At 41.9% G+C, this 14,890-nt stretch overlaps 1 protein-coding gene across 2 annotated transcripts in view; it reads left to right on the top strand.

The window, feature by feature from the left end:
• The first annotated feature begins 6,009 nt into the window (after positions 1-6,009).
• The window catches only part of BON3 (Calcium-dependent phospholipid-binding Copine family protein), a 46,790-nt gene continuing 37,909 nt past the window's right edge, over positions 6,010-14,890 (top strand). Inside the window, exon 1 of one of the 2 annotated variants that reach the window (XM_019200481.2) lies at positions 6,010-7,002. In XM_019200481.2, the coding sequence (XP_019056026.1) occupies positions 6,841-7,002 (162 nt within the window). In that variant the 5' untranslated portion in view covers positions 6,010-6,840. Of the gene's footprint in view, positions 7,003-13,877; positions 14,024-14,890 lie in introns of those variants that run through there. The other variant, XM_088903333.1, reaches the window with a different exon arrangement.

Below are 14,890 nucleotides of genomic sequence, written 5' to 3' on the forward strand. Positions count from 1 at the left end.
GATGAGCTCTTCTATCTCATCGCGGAGGTTTTTACAACTCTCGGTACTATGACCGTGATCTTTATGAAAACAGTAATACAAATTTTTATTCCGGGTGCTAGGGTCGGCCTTCAGCCGAGGTGGCCACTTCACATATGGAGCGTCATTGATCGCCATGAGGATCTCAGCCTGTTTTGTGTTGAGGGGCGTGTAGTCCCTTTCTGCTATAGGGGCTCAGGGGGGCTGAATTGGCCTCGCCCCCCGAGCTATGTCCTTCTTCTTCCTGCTGTCACCCTGAGACAAGGGTTCTGGCTCTCTCTTTCTTTTTTTTTGGGGCCTGCTCGCCCTTCTAGTTGATCTCTTCATCAGTCCCGATGAACCGATCTGCGAGCTTAAGGAACTCGGTTACGGTCTTGGGTTGGTTGACAACTACGTGCCACTTGAATTCCTTATGGGTGATACCTCGCTTGGCTGTTGTGAGGCGAACTACGGGATCCAGGTCGGGTATCTGCAAACAAGCATCATTGAACCGCTTGATGTAGCTTCGGATGGACTCCCTTCCTTTTGCACTATGCCGAGGAGGCTCTCCTGAGTTCGTGGGCATCTCTTGCCGGTGACAAAGTGGGAGGTGAAAACATGCACAAACTGCGCCCAACTTCTTACCGTGCCCGGTGCAAGGTTTCGGTACCAGGTGCGGGCCACTCTTTTGAAGGTAGTGGGAAAGGCCACGCAAATGCAGGACTCGCTGGCCCGTGTCAGGTGCATCTAGGACTGGAAGGCGTCCACATGGTCATTTGGATCGAAAGACCCATCATACTTGTCTAGAGGAGGGAGCTTGAAATCCTTTGGCTTGGGGACAACCAGGAGTTCTGGAGATAGCGGGGAAGAAACCGAGAGGAGGGGGGTAGTTTTTACTTCAGCTGAGCATACCTCCTTCTTTCCTTTAAGCTCGGGAGAGGCTTTGGAAGCAGTTTGGCGAGCTCGTCGGCGTCTTCGCTGCTGCTTTGCTGGTTCAGCATTGGTGCTCGATGCCTCGGTGTTGCCGAGCTCGATAGGCTCTGACTGATGGTGACGACTCTAGACCGAAGGGCCCTGTCTGTAGCCCACTGCTAGGACCTCGAACGGGCTGTCCGCTAGAGGGAGCTCGAACTGCGAAGGTTGTGGTGACATGAGCTTTGTTGAGTGAGAGGCCCCTGACCCGCCCACAGGCTGCGAGGCAGGTGCCGAGGGGGCGACCGACCTCTCTTTATTGCTATGGGAAGAGGCGTGGCTCTTGGCTAGATTCTGGACCTGGGAGGCTTCTCCCCGGCGAGGCCGCTCACTCCGGCGGGTGGGCCTGGCCTGCTTCGTGGCCGGGTGCCGAGGGGGAAGCGACATCTGGGCTTGAGGCAGAGAGGGAAACTGCTGCTGGTACTGGTACTGGGAAACCTGGTGCAGTACTTGCTGTTGGTAGAGTTGAAACTATTGGAACTGTTGCATTTGAGCCTGAATGGCCCGCATGCATTGCACTAAGTACTTCAGTTGGTTCGGGTTGGCCGTTGGGGGCACAACCGAGGGCTCAGCAGAGGCTGCTCCTACTGTAGAAGGGAACGAGGCAATGGCGGGTGCCACTGTAAGAGGCACATTCAAACTAGGGACTCCGTCCATGGTGAGGGGGACAGTAAGCTGTCCGATGAAGACAGTAGGAAGCTGGGGCTGCTCCTTAGAAGCGTTCTGGTTGTTGCCACATCTGGCATTGCTGGAAGAAGCCATGAAGAATGCTAAGTTTTTGGAAGAAAGTGCTGTAAAAGCTTGGAGGAAGGCTTTTAGAAGCGTTTCCCATAGACGGCGCCAGATGATGCGGCACGATCCAGGCACTCCTAGCTGGCTGTTGACTGGCTCCTTGTTGGAAACGAACGACACCTGAGAAGATGAAGAAGAAGGATTCCCGGGGATTTGCCCGGCGGGAATACTCCGAAGCTTAAATTAGAACGCTGGGGAGGATGGAGAGAGAGAGTATAAAAGGCTAAGAGTGTAGATCGCGCTAGACCACTATGTCTCAAAATTAGCTCGTGATCAAGTAAGAGTGCAAGTTTAGATCTCAATCCGAGAGAGAGGGAGAGCTTGTTTCTCCGTTTTAAGGGCTTTTATAGGGGCGTTCTTGTTAAATCCAGCATCACTGCCACTGGGCTCCTATCGCAGCCGTTACCTGCCAGGGCTGCGCAGTTGATCGTTACAATGTATTGCCTGTGTAGCTGAGTGACACGTTTCCGAAGGGACAGGCACACCACCATCTGTTGAGAGACGGGCAGACTGTCAATCAGGCAGGGACTGCACCGTCAATTGAGAGACGTGGCACAGTCTGACGGGTACGGTCTTGTCAGATGGAAGCTTCCTGAGAGCGTCGCATCACAGTCGCAAGTTACTTCGTAGCGGGCCATCCTTGCCACGAACTACCTTATAGCAAGCCCTTAGGGGTACTTCGAGGTGACCCTCATCAAGGTTGGTCTTTGGGGCAATTCTTCTGCCTAGGTGCTGAGCGAGCTGGTTTCCCTAACTCGCGAGCTGAAATAATCTTGGAGTATTCCCTTCTCAGTAGCTCGGGGGATCTGGAATTCGCATTGTAGCGAGCTCCCCCTACAGAGAGCTATGACGTAGCGAGTTGTTCTACAGACTTGTTACCTGGTCGCGGTCAAATCAGGTTGCTGTACTGTTGTTCGTGTTGAGTCAGGTCCACGTGTCATAATCTTAGTAGGTTGGGTCAAATCATCCTCCATCAATAATAATAATAATAATAATAATAATAATAATAATAATAATAATAATAATAATAATAATAATAATAATAATAACAATAATAATAATAATAATAATAATAATAATAATAATAATAATAATAATAATAATAAAGGGAATGAAGATAAACATGCCTTTAACATTATATTCATCATATTTAACAAAAATATGTGTGAAAAGTAAAATTGGTTATTAATGATGAAAATGGCTAAAATACGAAAACAAAAGGAACAAGAAAAATTGATATCTCGTTCATGCCTCGTTGACCTGACCAAATAGATTAGTAGTTCAACCAATAAGTCATCTAGTTATTGACCAAATCAATGGTTTGGATTAAAATATACTTATAAATTTGCTTGTTACATTGGTTTTGATAAAAACATTATTATTATTATTATTATTATTATCATTATCAATAATAGTATTTTAAATTACCACGTACAACGCACATAAACATCTACTAGTATTATAGAAATAAGGAGACAAAGAAACACATTGGGTTGGTAGTATGCCAAAGTCTAAATATTAAATTTAGCATATTGGCATCTTAATGCACCAAAGGCTATTAATTGACCTGCCCTCCTCTCTTACAATTTGTTTGTTTGCGTGTGATTTTTCATGGACAGATCGATTTTGATGACTAGAGTTGCAACTTGGGTAAGGAAAATTTGACCGAAAAGGCCATTCCCGACAATGTGTAAACTAAATCCTTTTAATTTGGAATTTTTTTGTTTTTTTGTTTTGGGTATTTGGTGATACATTCCACTAGACCTCTTCATGGGCCGGGTAGCCCAACGGGCTGGCTTGGCCCAGCCCTCGGACGGCCTTGAACATAAATTTGAGCCCATAGGCTTGACCTCGGGTCTAAAAGCTCGAGCCTAACTATTTTACGGGCGGGGCTTGGAATTTGTTAAAAAAGCCTAGCCCGGCCCGACTTTTAGGTTAAATAAAAAACCCTAAATATCCTAAGTTCCTAACTCCTCTCTTCTCATTCTTCTCTTTCTAGCTGACCTCTCATCTCAGTAGTGGAACACTCACCAGCGCAACCTCACACTCTTAGGCAGACAAAACCGGCAAATAGTCACCGACGCAACCAGCGAATTCCGACGGACCGGGGGTGAGTCCTCTCTCTCTCTCTCACTTCTTCTCTCTCATAATCTCAGACGCGAACTCAGGCACCGACGAGGTGGTGAACATAGGCATCAGTGGCAACGATGAATCCTCTCTCTCTCACAGATGCAAACTCAGCACCAGCGAACACTGTCACCGGCGGTGAGTTCTTTCTTCTGTTAGGTTGGGCTTTAAGCTCGGGCTTGAGCCATGTTGTAGGCCCATCGATCGAGCCGGGCTTAGGCTTGGGCCTAACAAAATCATGTTTATAAAGAATAAAAGCCTGGCCCGAGCCGGCCCGACCCATGAACAAATCTACATTCCATTAATAACTCATTTTCCAAAGACAATAATTGCAATAATTGAATCCATGTTTATGCTAAACCAAACCAGCTAACATACCAATTAATTGCTGACTCACCACTCAATTCAACTTGGAATCTAGGAATGCAACTTGGGGTTGGACCTATTCAAAATTTGACAAAACCCCAATCAGAACTCGCCCAAGTTGCTAGGTCGTTTTTAATATATTTATATTTATTGAAAAGGGAAAATCTATGATACGTGAAAGATATGGTATCCAAAGAGTTTTCGCCAATTAAAATCTACCCATTAATTTTGATAAATAACACTTGATTTGCTATTAGGGTTGTTTACGGGTTGGATTGGGTCGATTTATTGAAGTTTTTCCAATTGACCTGACCTGGTCGGGTTACCTAAGATGGAAACCGAAACCGACCCAGTGTTAAGTAAAACCGACCTGGTCAGTTTGAATCGTGTTGGGTCGGTTTGGGATGGTTTCGGCTCTAAGTTCATCCATGCCCCCCATGGCCACCTAGTTTTTTGGAAATATATTTAAAACTGAAATATGTATTTTAGAAATATATATACATACATATATATATATATATATAAACAAAAATATACATAGAAATGTATTGAAATATATATTTTTTGGAAATATATATCTGACATATTTCATAATATATATTTTTTAGATATAGATATTGGAATATATATTTTCAGATATTTTAGTTTTTAGTTAAGTAGGAACTAAGTCGGTTTGGTTCGGGTCGGTTTCGGTTTTCACACAAGAAAACCGAAACCGACCTGAACCATCGGTTTATGAATTTGTACAACCCGAAAACTGACCAGTGCTAATGAAAACCCGACCGACTCGGGTTGGGTCGGTCCGGGTTGGTCGATTTGGTCGGGTTGGGCCTTCTGATGAACAACCCTATTTGCTATTTAATTTATGATTCTAGTTAATTGGTAAGACATTTTTCATATATATCATATCTTTCCCATATTATAGTAGAGCCCTTTACTAAAAATGTAGAAGTATAAGATTCAGTTGGATTTAAAAAATAAATGAATCAATTTGGATCAAGGCATCTCCATTTTCTGTGTAGGGATGGCAATTTTCCCCATTTTCGACGGAGACCCAACTTCCTTGACCCATCGAGTCGAGGATGGGGATTGTTTTGGTGGGACAGGGACGGGGATGGTGATTAATAGGAATCCTCAATCGGGGCCGGGGTCGGGGATGGGGATTGAGGTCCCCGCCCCCCTCGACCCTGATTATATATATATATATATATATATATATATATATATATATATATATATATATCAAAACATTATTTATAATTTAAATTTTTTATTTATTTTAAGTAAATTTATTTTAAAAAAATACTATTATCTAAAAAAATTTCGAGGATTCGGGTTCCCACGAAAAATCTATCCTCATTAGGGATTAGGGATGGAAGACAAATTTTATTGGATGGAGTTAATTTCAGAATAAATCAGGAGCGGAAACGGAAAATATAATCCCCATCCCAAACCCGCCCTGTTGCCATTCCTATTAGTGCGTGAGTTGCCGCGTCACCCAACTATAACACACTACCTCTACCCACAAGAACGCTTCCCACGTTTACCTATAACACACTACCTCTGCCCAGATGAACTGTGGCTGCGATGTTATGTGGGCAGGAGATCCGGACTCTAATATCTTGCTGTTTATCCTCAACGGCGTTATCTTGTTTGAACGTGGATATCGGAAAGACGTCACCCAACTAGACTCCTCACCGCTGGGCGCTGGCATATATATATATATATCATCTCCTTCGTCGCTAACCAGAGGACGGAGCCACTGATCACGGGGGCGGCTGAGTTGTCGCCTTGTCGGGAGCGTTGGGAGAAGTAGTGGGCCTGTGATTTGCAATGGTGACGTTTGATCAAATGCTTCTTTTAAGAGGGGATTGGTGATCTTTGGTGCTTGTGGTTGAGTTTCTGCCTTGACGATAGGAACCAAATGTTACAGAACTTTGCTCCCAAGATGATTGAACGAGTTTTGAGCCAAAAATGATTCACAGAATCCGTGGAGGACGATGGGACTGGCCCGACTGGGAAGGATGTTGGAAGTTGTATATCAGAGTTCCCCTTCTTTGAAGCATGACCTGTATTTACGTGTGGAATGAATTGTAGGTGTACCTACCATCTCTAATCAACCGAAATTTCTTTCGAAGTTGGTTTGCTCAATCTCAGAGATGAAATTCATCAGCATCTGCTTCCATGACTTGAAGTCTGCGCTTGCGTCAGCTTTGTTTATTAGAATAAAGTTATTGTAATTTGATTTGAATTGTTATTCTACATATCTGTCCAAGTCTCCCATTATACTTGAGTTCAATTTTGAACGTTCCCGCTAAGGAAACTGGAGGAACTTCCGCCTCTGTTCGACGAATTGAATCAATCAATTTATTGCACCTGCCGATTAATAAAATATTCCTATCAAAGACTCAACTCAGAAAGTAGAGCTTTTTAAACCCGGGAATCCTTTCTCCTCCATTTTGGTCATTTCTCGACTATCATCGTTAGCGGCTTAGCGAACACATCGAGGGGGAGAGGAAAATAGTTATCGACTTATCGTTTATTCGTTTTCATCATCAAAGAAAGTGAGAAACGTGCAAGACAGAAATGGGTGGATGCTTTTCGGACATTAAGGGAGGACAACAAGCTATAGGAGGCAACCAGCCTAGGCCTAGCGCCATGAACAGTGATCAGGGGGATGAGCACAATGATGCTGTTGATTATTTCTACCGTTCTCGCGGTTTTTACGCTCTTTTCACGCAACTCGAGGTATATTACAGTCACCATTGATCCTCCATAAACCCTAATTTTAAGTTACTTCTCTGCTCCTTCCCCGGTTTCTCCGCCCCATGACCTCTATACATAAATTATTTTTGATTTAGACATTTTTACATGTGCGTGTGTTTGTCTGTGCCTGTGTTCGTTTGTACATCGCATGTGGGTTTTCTACCTTCGATTTCCTTCTCGGTCCTTTTTGATAAGTGTATGCTCGTGTGTTTGTTTGTGGCGCCGAGAGTCTGTTTTGGTGTTTGTTTTTTGGCTGTCTATGTTGATATATGTGCTTTTGAGCCTCCATTTTTTACTCTGTTTCAGAGAGAGGAAACCATGTTTGTGTCTGTTGACTTCGTTGATCTTTCTGTATGTGTTTCTGTAACATTGATTTTTGTAGTCCTTTTTTTGTTTGTATATGCGTGTGTTTGTGTGTGTGGGATAGATGGATAGATAGATGGTGTTGGGAGAAATAGACTAACTTCTGAAGGAAAAGTAAGCTTGTTCTTTCGAGCTAAATAAAACCGTGGTCTGTTTAAGGATGTAATTCACTCATCCATGTAGTGTGGGTCCGCATTCCTCTTGCAGGTCATGGTGTGCTGATCAAAGGGGGCCACAATTGAAAACTACTGGAGAATTTTTCTGATCGGGGGACCACATTCAAAAAACAGTAGAAGAGTTTGGGGCTTAATCAATGGACGATGGTGTGAGCACAGTTGTGCTCACAAAATTGTGCTCAGACCGTTCTAACAACCCTTTTCAGCTGTGTATTGGGAACATCTCCCATGAATAAAAAGATACTAAGTATGGAGTTGTTCCCAATGCAGGGTTGAAAAGAGTTGTGAGAATGGTGTGAGCACAGTTTTGTGACTACTGAATCCGCCCCCGTACTACATGGCAGTGGGAGTCTTGTACCATGATGAGGCTAAAGTTAACCACAAAATAAAAAAAAAAGGTTTTAGACATGATACATCTTTGATGACCATTCAAAGAATTCAGACAAATGACCAAAAAGAACCCATGGATTTAAAAATAAGAAAATTGAATAGCCTAAATTATTTCGAGTTAATTCCTACTTTGTAAATGGTAACTTCTTTTGCCCACCATAAATGACAAGCTTCCTTGATCAATAGCCTAAATTATGTTGATTTTTTATGCCTGTGGGCCAACTTCATTCAACTAAGGAATATTTAGTTCACCACTTATGTGGCATTATTAGATCATGGACTAAATGCTGGGGAACATCAAGTAGTACCATCGCAGTTGATGTGTTCAAATTTGAGATGAGGCTGTCGTGTGAAGCAGTACTCCATATTGTCACCAGAAATGAGCTTTATCCCTTGCAATTTATTGGAGTTGCATATGGCTTTTGCCAAATTGAGAATATCAAATCTCAGAGGCAGCAATGATGGCTGTGGATGCGATCATAACACTCGAATTGGCAAAATGGGACATGTGGCTTTGTTTTTATTCCCCATTACTTCCCCTTATTCCCATGGCCTTGGCATATACTGTAGTTTTACTGGGAATGTCCTTACCTTCTACTCTGTTAGTTATGATCCATAGTGTAGAATGGTTGATGTTAAGATCAATAGAATGCTTTGGGTGGGACTTTCAATCGACTTTGAAAGTTTGTTACGTAGTTTGACTTTGAATTCGATTGTCCCAGATTTGGATGTTAGAACTTGCATCAGATTAATAATAGAATTGGATGTGGATTTATTCCCATCCAATCTGATTAAAAAACCTCAGTCCAATAAAACATTATTATTTTATATATGTACGTAGTATAATTATTTATATAAAGTTTATCATTTTTAAATTTAATATTTTATATTTATATACATTTATTGTGCATGTATAAGTTAAAAATTATTAATTTCTAAAACTTCTCTAACTTTTTTGTCATTTTAAACACAATAGCATGGGTGCAGATTAAATCCGAAATCCTATATGAAATTTGACATGTTGGATTCAGATATAAGGTTTGATAATTAGATGTAGATGTGGATTGAGGTGATCTGAAATTCTGAATCTGTATCCAATCTGATTACAGCCCTATCTATGGGATCAACTTAATAGAATGTTGTATGTGATCTTAAGAATTGACAACTTCATTTAGGGCATGTAATGTGCTATATGCACTAAAGAGGGAGAAAAGGGAATATATAAACTAGCAAAGTTGAGAGAAAGGAAAGACATAGATTTAAATCATCTTAGGTGCATTAAAGAGGAACATCAAAGAGTATTGGTAAAAGACGGGAAAATCAAGCAAAAATGGGAAAACTATTTTGAAAAATTATTAAATGAACACGTAGAGGACGCTAATGGAGGAGAGACTAGTAATACAAATTGTGTTAAAAACAATATATACTTTTGTAAAACAAGAACTACTAAAGTTAAAGAGGTGCTAAATAAGATGAAAGGAAAAACGTTAGGACCCAATGAAAAGATATGAGAGAGGTAGGCTTATTATGACTAAGTATGCTTTTCAACAAGATAATGAAGGAAAGAAGATGTTTGATGATTGAAGAAATAGTAGTACAATGCCTAAATTTAAAAATAAAGGTGATATACAAAGTTTTTTTAAGGTGATATACAAAGTTGTAATGACTATTGGGGGATTAAGCTCTTGAGCCAAAGTATGAAACTTTGGGAGAGAAAATTGATCATAGAGTATGCTTGATCAATTTGGGCTTATGCCAAGGAGATCAACAATGGAAGCTATCTTTCTTTTGAGAAGGTTGATAAAAAAGTTTAGAGAGAAAAAGAAAGATCTCCTAGAGAAATCATATGGTAAAGTTCCTAAAGAGATAATATGGTGGGTCTTGGAAAGGAAAGGGTTTCAAAATAGGTATATAGACCTAATTAAGGATATATATTATGGTGCAATAACCAATGTTAGAACTCCTGTGGGAAAGACATCAGATTTTACAATTACAATGGGTCTTCGCCAAGGTTCATCACTTAGCCCTTATTTATTTGCACTAATCATGGATGAATTGACTAAACATATTCAGGAGGAGGTCCCATGGTGCATGTTATTTGTTGATGACATCGTTTTAATTGATGACACTAATGAAGGATTAAATGCAAAATTAAACTTATGAAAAATGCTTTAGAAATAAGAGGTTTTAATGCAAGTTGGATTAAAACAGAATATATGACATGTAAATTTAATAACAAAGGGAGTGTAGATCAGGGTACACTGTTAGAGGCACAAGGGGGCAGGAACTACAAGTATATTCTAGAAGGAGAAGAAGGCCACCTCAGCATAAGGAAGCCAGTACAAAGACAGCTGGAGTTAATTGAATCAAACAAGTTGGCAAGCTATAATTCTGTTGTAAATCAGTTAAGGCCACCTCAACATAGCCAGTACAAAGACAACTGGAGTTAACTGAACCAAACAAGTTGGCAAGTTATAATTCTGTTGTAAATCAGTTACACTGAAGGCAAGATTGAATATAAATACAGAGGTGTACTTACAATAAGGGAATGATAAGAAGATTTGATCTCTTTCTCTCTTCATTCTCACTTTCCCCTATTCTGGAGGTTATCCTCCCTCGAAGAGGATCTGAGTTGGGCTGCTACCCAACAATTGGTATTAGAGCTTGCAACAAGCAACACCATGCTGAGTACAAGGTCAGAAACATTGGATGATTGGATGGATCGCATGGAAGTCCATTTGCACAAGACCATAGGAGACTTACAAGAAATCAAGCAGACACTAGCCATGTTGATGACACAGATGGAGAAAAATTCAATGGAAGAAAACCATGATGGCTACAAAGAAGGAAACAACAGAGATCAAGGAGGCGGTCAGCGTGGTTGGGCCTCAACTCGTTCAGCAAAACTGGATTTCCCAAAATATTCAGGTGAGGATCCCATACCTTGGATCTATAGGGCAAAAAGGTATTTTGAATACCATGATACACCTAGCCATCAAAGAGTTCTTGTCACTTCATTCAACCTTGAAAGAGAAGCAATGTTGTGGTTCCAATGGTTCTGGCGAACCCATCCACAAGTTTCTTGGTCTGAATTCATAGAAGCTCTGTGCATCCGTTTTGGACTCACTGGATTTGAAAGCTATGATGAGAATCTCTCGAAACTCAGACAAATTGGATCTATGAGAGATTACCAAGTCGAGTTTGAAAGATTGTCGACAAGGGTTCATGGATGGCCTGAAACTGCATTGCCTGGCTGCTTTATCGGCGACTTGAAGGAAGAAATAAGAATAGAAGTGAAGTCCCTCCAACCCACCTCCCTATTGGTGGCAATGGGTTTGGCAAGAATGCAAGAAGAAAGGTTTAATCGACTGAAAACATTGGTTGACCGAACACATTCAACTCTAGACCATAGTCTTGGAACTGACAACTAAACCAACCAGGTAAATCCTTCTATCCTGGGATCCAGCCCAACAGTCACAAGAAATCAGACCCATGGGCAGGCTGAAAATCCTCAACCTAAGGCCCAAACCATTATACCTGCCCTAGTGCCATTAAGAAGATTATCTTGGGCCAAGACGCAAGCCTGAAGAGATCACAGTTTTTGTTATAACTGCGCTGATAAGTTCGGTCCAGGCCATAAATGTAAGAATCCCCAACTATTCTTACTATAGACAGATGAAGCTGAACCTTGGGAGGAAATCCCTTACACACCCATTGTGATACCTACTGAATTAGAATCTGAGGATGGGCTAGACCCACCCGAGATATCCTTTCATGCATTGATAGGACTTACCTCCACCCAGACAAATTGGATCTATGATGAGAATCTCTCGAAACTCAGACAAATTGGATCTATGAGAGATTACCAAGTCGAGTTTGAAAGACTGTTGACAAGGGTTCATGGGTGGCCTGAAACTGCATTGCCTGGCTGCTTTATCGGCGACTTGAAGGAAGAAATAAGAATAGAAGTGAAGTCCCTCCAACCCACCTCCCTATTGGTGGCAATGGGTTTAGCAAGAATGCAAGAAGAAAGGTTTAATCGACTGAAAACATTGGTTGACCGAACACGTTCAACTCTAGACCATAGTCTTGGAACCGACAACTAAACCAACCAGGTAATCCTTCTATCCTGGGGTCCAGCCCAACAGTCACAAGAAATCAGACCCATGGGCAGGCTGAAAATCCTCAGCCTAAGGCCTAAACCATTGTACCTGCCCTAGTGCCATTAAGAAGATTATCTTGGGCCGAGACACAAGCCCGAAGAGATCACAGTTTTTGTTATAACTGCGATGATAAGTTCAGTCCAAGCCATAAATGTAAGAATCCCCAACTATTCTTACTATAGACAGAAAAGCTGAACTTTAGGAGGAAATCCCTTACACACCCATTGTGATACCTACTGAATTAGAATCTGAGGATGGGCTAGACCCACCCGAGATATCCTTTCATGCATTGATAGGAGTATAGGACTTACCTCCACCCAGACAATGAGATGGCTGGGTCAGTAAAGGGCCGGGCAATTTTAGTTCTAATTGATAGCAGGTCATTTCTCAACTTTGTGAGCCAAATGGTAGCCAAACAATTAGGCCTAACACAAGAACAGTTGTTACCATTCAATGTACATGTAGCGGATGGCAACAACATCAGCTGTGATAGCTAGACCTGTTCATGGGCCGGGTAGCCTGATGGCCCGACCCGGCCCGGCCCGCACCCCGGTCGGGCTTGGTCATGTAATTAGGCCCGCGGGCCTGACCTCGGGCTTAACACAGTAAGCCCGACTGTGTTACAGGCCGGGCTCAGGATTTGTCAAAAAAGCTCGACCCGAGCCCGGCCCGGCCCGATTCAGCATTATATGTTTTATAAAATACATAACATGTATTTTATATATTATATAAAATATATAAATAATATAATATTTATTAAAATATATATTTATAATTTAATATATACATTTTTTTTTATTTTTTCTTTATAATTTCTCTCACTCTCTCTCTCTCTATTCAGCCACTTCAGTAGTAGTAACAACATGGGCTAAATTTCGGGCTTGGGCCTAGGCCCGGGCTTCGGGCTTTTTATGAGGGCCAAGCTCGGGCCCAAGTTGTAGGCCCGATGGTCGGGCCGGGCTCGGGCTCGGGCCTTAGAAAAATCTGTTAATACAGAGTGAAAGCCCGGCCCGAGCCCCGCCCATGAACAGGTCTAGTGATAGCATATGCAGAGGGGTCCACCTAAAGTTACAACAACATTCATTTCTAGTGGACTTCCATCCATTGGACATGAGCAGAGTGGATGTGGTGTTAGGCATACAGTGGCTACAGCAGTTGGGATCGGTTGTATGTGATTAGTCAAGACTAACAATGGATTTCTCCATTAATGGACAAAAGTATCATCTAAACGGGGTGGCTAAGGGTGTGCCACAACAGGAAGGATTGAGAGCCATCCTCAAGACTAATTGTAGTGAAGGGCAACCCCTCCTATTGCATATGGAATTGAATGCCAGTCCGGTTTTAACAAGTCCAGAGGAAGCAGCCATGCCACTGGAAAACCAACAAGCACTCCAGCAATTACTCAACACCTATTTAGATGTCTTTCAAGAACCCAATGAGCCACCTCCTTCCAGACCCATGGACCATAGAATTGAGATAATCTCGGGGGTAGCTCCATTAAATGTTAGACCTTAGCGCTACCCCAGATTTTAGAGGGAAGAGATGGAGAAAATTGTTCAAGAATTAGTAGAGAAAATTCATACAGCACAGTTCAAGCCCATATTCAGCACCCGTCCTTTTAGTCAAGAAAAAAGATGCACATAGAGGTTTTGTGTAGACTATTGGGCTCTAAATCAGATCACAGTAAAGGATCGGTTCCCCATTCCAATCATTGATAAACTATTGGATGATTTACATGCTGCTACCATATTCTCTAATCTTGATCTATGAGCTGACTATCATAAAATTCGAATGCATCCAGCATATGTACCTAAAACGACTTTCCGTACACATGATGGTCACTATGAGTTTCTTGTCATGATTTTCGGATTGACAAGTGCACCAACAACCTTTCAAGCCATCATGAATGAGGTATTCCGTCCCCACTTGCACCACTTTATTCTAGTCTTCTTTGATGATATCTTGGTATATAGTGTTGATTGGGCTTCTCATCTACAACATTTATCTATCACGTTGGAACTTCTAAGAAAACATTAACTATATGCAAAGGCTTCTAAATGTGTTTTTGGACAAAAACAAGTCCAATACTTAGGCCATGTGGTCAAAGAAGGGAAGGTCATGCTGATCCAGAGAAAGTTGCTTACATTCAACAATGGACAACACCTACATCAGTCAAGGTCTTGCGGGCTTTTCTAGGCCTCACAGGCTACTACAGACACTTTATACCACATTATGCAAGGCTGATAGCGCCACTGACCCAATTATTAAGGAAAAATGCATTTCAATGGAGTAAGCAAGCCCAACAAGCCTTCACTAACCTAAAGCAAGCAATTTCCACACCACCAATTCTGTCATTATCTGACTCCTTAAAGTAGTTCACACTTGAGTGTGACACTTTGGGGATAGGTCCAAGAGCTGTTTTAATGCAAGAGGGGAAACCATTGGCCTATTTCAGCAAAGTACTCTCACCACAAAATCAAGCTAAATCAACATATGAGTAGGAGCTCATGGCTGTTGTACTTGCAGTCTAGAAGTGGCGGGCTTACCTATTGGACTGCTGATTCGTCATCAAGATAGACCACAAGAGTCTGAAATTCCTGCTTGATCTATGACTACAGCTAAACAACAGCAGTGGGCCCACAAACTCATGGTCTATGACTACATTATAGAATATAAACCTGGTACAACTAATCGAGTAGTTGATGCTCTATCCAGGCTACCTTGGCACATCTCAGTCTTCAGGCCCAATTATCCATTACTTGAGCAGCTCAAAGCTGA

Source organism: Nelumbo nucifera, chromosome 4 (genome assembly GCF_055504915.1).
Source record: "Nelumbo nucifera cultivar China Antique chromosome 4, China Antique-T2T, whole genome shotgun sequence".
Taxonomy (NCBI): Eukaryota; Viridiplantae; Streptophyta; class Magnoliopsida; order Proteales; family Nelumbonaceae; genus Nelumbo; species Nelumbo nucifera.